Genomic DNA, 2,500 nt, shown 5'->3' with positions numbered 1-2,500 from the left:
GAGGCAAGGCCTGTGAGGGCATGCTACTCCAAACACAGAGCTGTAACACTCAACCCTGCGGCTCTGACATCGACTCACAAACAGGTGACCTTACATTTCACATTTACCTCTTTTACATTTAGCAGACGGTTTTATCCAAAGCATAAGTAAAGTAAGTGAATCATCGATACATCAGTCATCCTAAGAACAAGTCTATGCTGGAATCAGGTGCCAATGGCAGTCACAATCCTAGAAGGAAGGATAACTTGTTTTTTAATCAACAGTAGAGGAACTGTGCAGAGGGGTGGTGGGGGGGGGAGATGTCTTGTAGGGTTTGCATTTAGTTTTGTAAATGCATTGTATTTTCTCTTTTCTCTGTCTAGACTGATCTAGTAGTAGTGTTATTATTATACTGTAGAAGTAATATATTGTAGCCTATGTAGCCTCTCTGATATTGTATGTTATATCATGTTATGCTACAAATTGCTGTGTAGGCTGCACTAGAGGCATGGTGCTGGTGAGAGAAGCAGACTGCCAGGCAGGGAGAGTGGAGCCCTGCCCCCCCACCTGCTCACACCTCAGCTCCACCAGCAACTGCACCTCAACATGCGTCCTAGGTATGGGCAGTGTGTGTGTGTGTGTGTGTGTGTGTGTGTGTGTGTGGGTGTGTGTGTGTGTGTGTGTGTGTAAGAGAGAGAGAGAGAGAGAGAGAGAGAGAGAGAGAGAGAGAGAGAGAGAGAGAGAGAGAGAGAGAGAGAGAGAGAGAGAGAGAGAGAGAGAGAGAGAGAGAACAGAGAGAGAGAACAGAGAGAGAGAACAGAGAGAGAGAACAGAGAGAGAACAATATCTGTAAAGGACTATGTAACCAATGTTATGGCTTCCATGTAACTTGAAGGGACTTCATCTGAACCTGTAAGGAGATTCTTTGTAACATTTACTTAGAGACATAAATCCTTGACAATGTAGGTAATTATTATAAGACAGCAGTCAATCACCCATGAAGGTGATAAAAGTCTGACAGCATCGAATGAGAATGAGAGAGAGAGAGAGAGAGAGAGAGAGAGAGAGAGAGAGAGATGAAGAGGGGAAGAGAGAAAGAAAGGTGAAGATACTGTATGGATAGGAAGAGACATGAGTCACCTGAGCAGGCCTGGGGGAAACCAGTGAGCGAGCGGAAACTTTAGTATCTATTATTGTGTCTGCCTGTCTGGGAACAATATAGTTGAGATCAGACAAAGACGTTCCCCCTCCTCCGTGTCTGTCCATCTGTCCAGGCTGTCGCTGTCCGCCCCGCCTCTTCCTGCAGGAGGGCCGCTGTGTGAACGCCAGCCTGTGCGTGTGCCACTGGAACGGCCTGGTCTTACTGCCTGGGCAGGAGGTCAACAAGGACAACTGCACCACATGGTGAGACACACACAGCCCTGGAACATGTCTACCTCAAACTGCACCACATGGTGAGACACACACAGTCCTGGAACATGTCTACACCACATGGTGAGACACACACAGTCCTGGAACATGTCTACCTCAAACTGCACCACATGGTGAGACACACACAGTCCTGGAACATGTCTACCACATGGTGAGACACACACAGCCCTGGAACATGTCCACATGGTGAGACACACACAGTCCTGGAACATGTCCACATGGTGAGACACACACAGTCCTGGAACATGTCTACCTCCACATGGTGAGACACACACAGCCCTGGAACATGTCCACCACATGGTGAGACACACACAGCCCTGGAACATGTCTACCTCCACATGGTGAGACACACACAGTCCTGGAACATGTCTACACATGGTGAGACACACACAGTCCTGGAACATGTCTACCACATGGTGAGACACACACAGCCCTGGAACATGTCCACATGGTGAGACACACACAGCCCTGGAACATGTCTACCTCAACTGCACCACATGGTGAGACACACACAGTCCTGGAACATGTCTACCACATGGTGAGACACACACAGTCCTGGAACATGTCTACCTCAAACTGCACCACATGGTGAGACACACACAGTCCTGGAACATGTCTACCTCAAACTGCACCACATGGTGAGACACACACAGCCCTGGAACATGTCTACCACATGGTGAGACACACACAGCCCTGGAACATGTCTACCTCAAATGTGACAGCAGCTGGTGAAAGCGGGAACAAGTCGGCAACCAATCAAAATGTTCTGACTTTTATTTTTAAAAATGTTAATAAACGTCAACGTTGTTGAAAAGCAATGACACTCTCGCTAGTCAAGCCAAAATATTGAAATGCAATGGATTTGGTGAGTAATACCCACTACTCTACGCTAACTAGGTAGCAGTGAGGATTACTCACCGAATCCATTGCACTGCAATATTTTGGTTTGACTAGCGAGTGTGTCATTGATTTTCAACGTTGACATTTATTTAAATTTTTCTGAATAAAAGTCACCAGCAAATGTTTCATAACAGATGTTAGGCTATGTCTGTTCAGAATATAACATTATTTGATGTGGTGTTACAAAAGT

General features: G+C 46.5%; 1 protein-coding gene across 1 annotated transcript in view; it reads left to right on the top strand.

The window, feature by feature from the left end:
* Positions 1 to 2,500, top strand: part of sspo (SCO-spondin) — a gene marked incomplete at both ends in the record, with an annotated part of 131,931 nt that overhangs the window by 76,209 nt on the left and 53,222 nt on the right. The window contains 3 exons of the mRNA XM_080544512.1: positions 1 to 84; positions 474 to 596; positions 1,254 to 1,383. The exon at positions 1 to 84 is cut by the window's left edge and continues 108 nt beyond it. Coding sequence (XP_080400638.1) covers positions 1 to 84; positions 474 to 596; positions 1,254 to 1,383 — 337 coding nt within the window. The remainder of the gene's footprint in view (positions 85 to 473; positions 597 to 1,253; positions 1,384 to 2,500) is intronic.

The sequence above is a fragment of the Nansenia antarctica genome (assembly GCF_963989245.1).
Source record: "Nansenia antarctica genome assembly, chromosome: 13".
Taxonomy (NCBI): domain Eukaryota; kingdom Metazoa; phylum Chordata; class Actinopteri; order Argentiniformes; family Microstomatidae; genus Nansenia; species Nansenia antarctica.
Note: the sequence above shows the minus strand (reverse complement) of the source record. Positions and strands in the feature narration are given on the sequence as shown.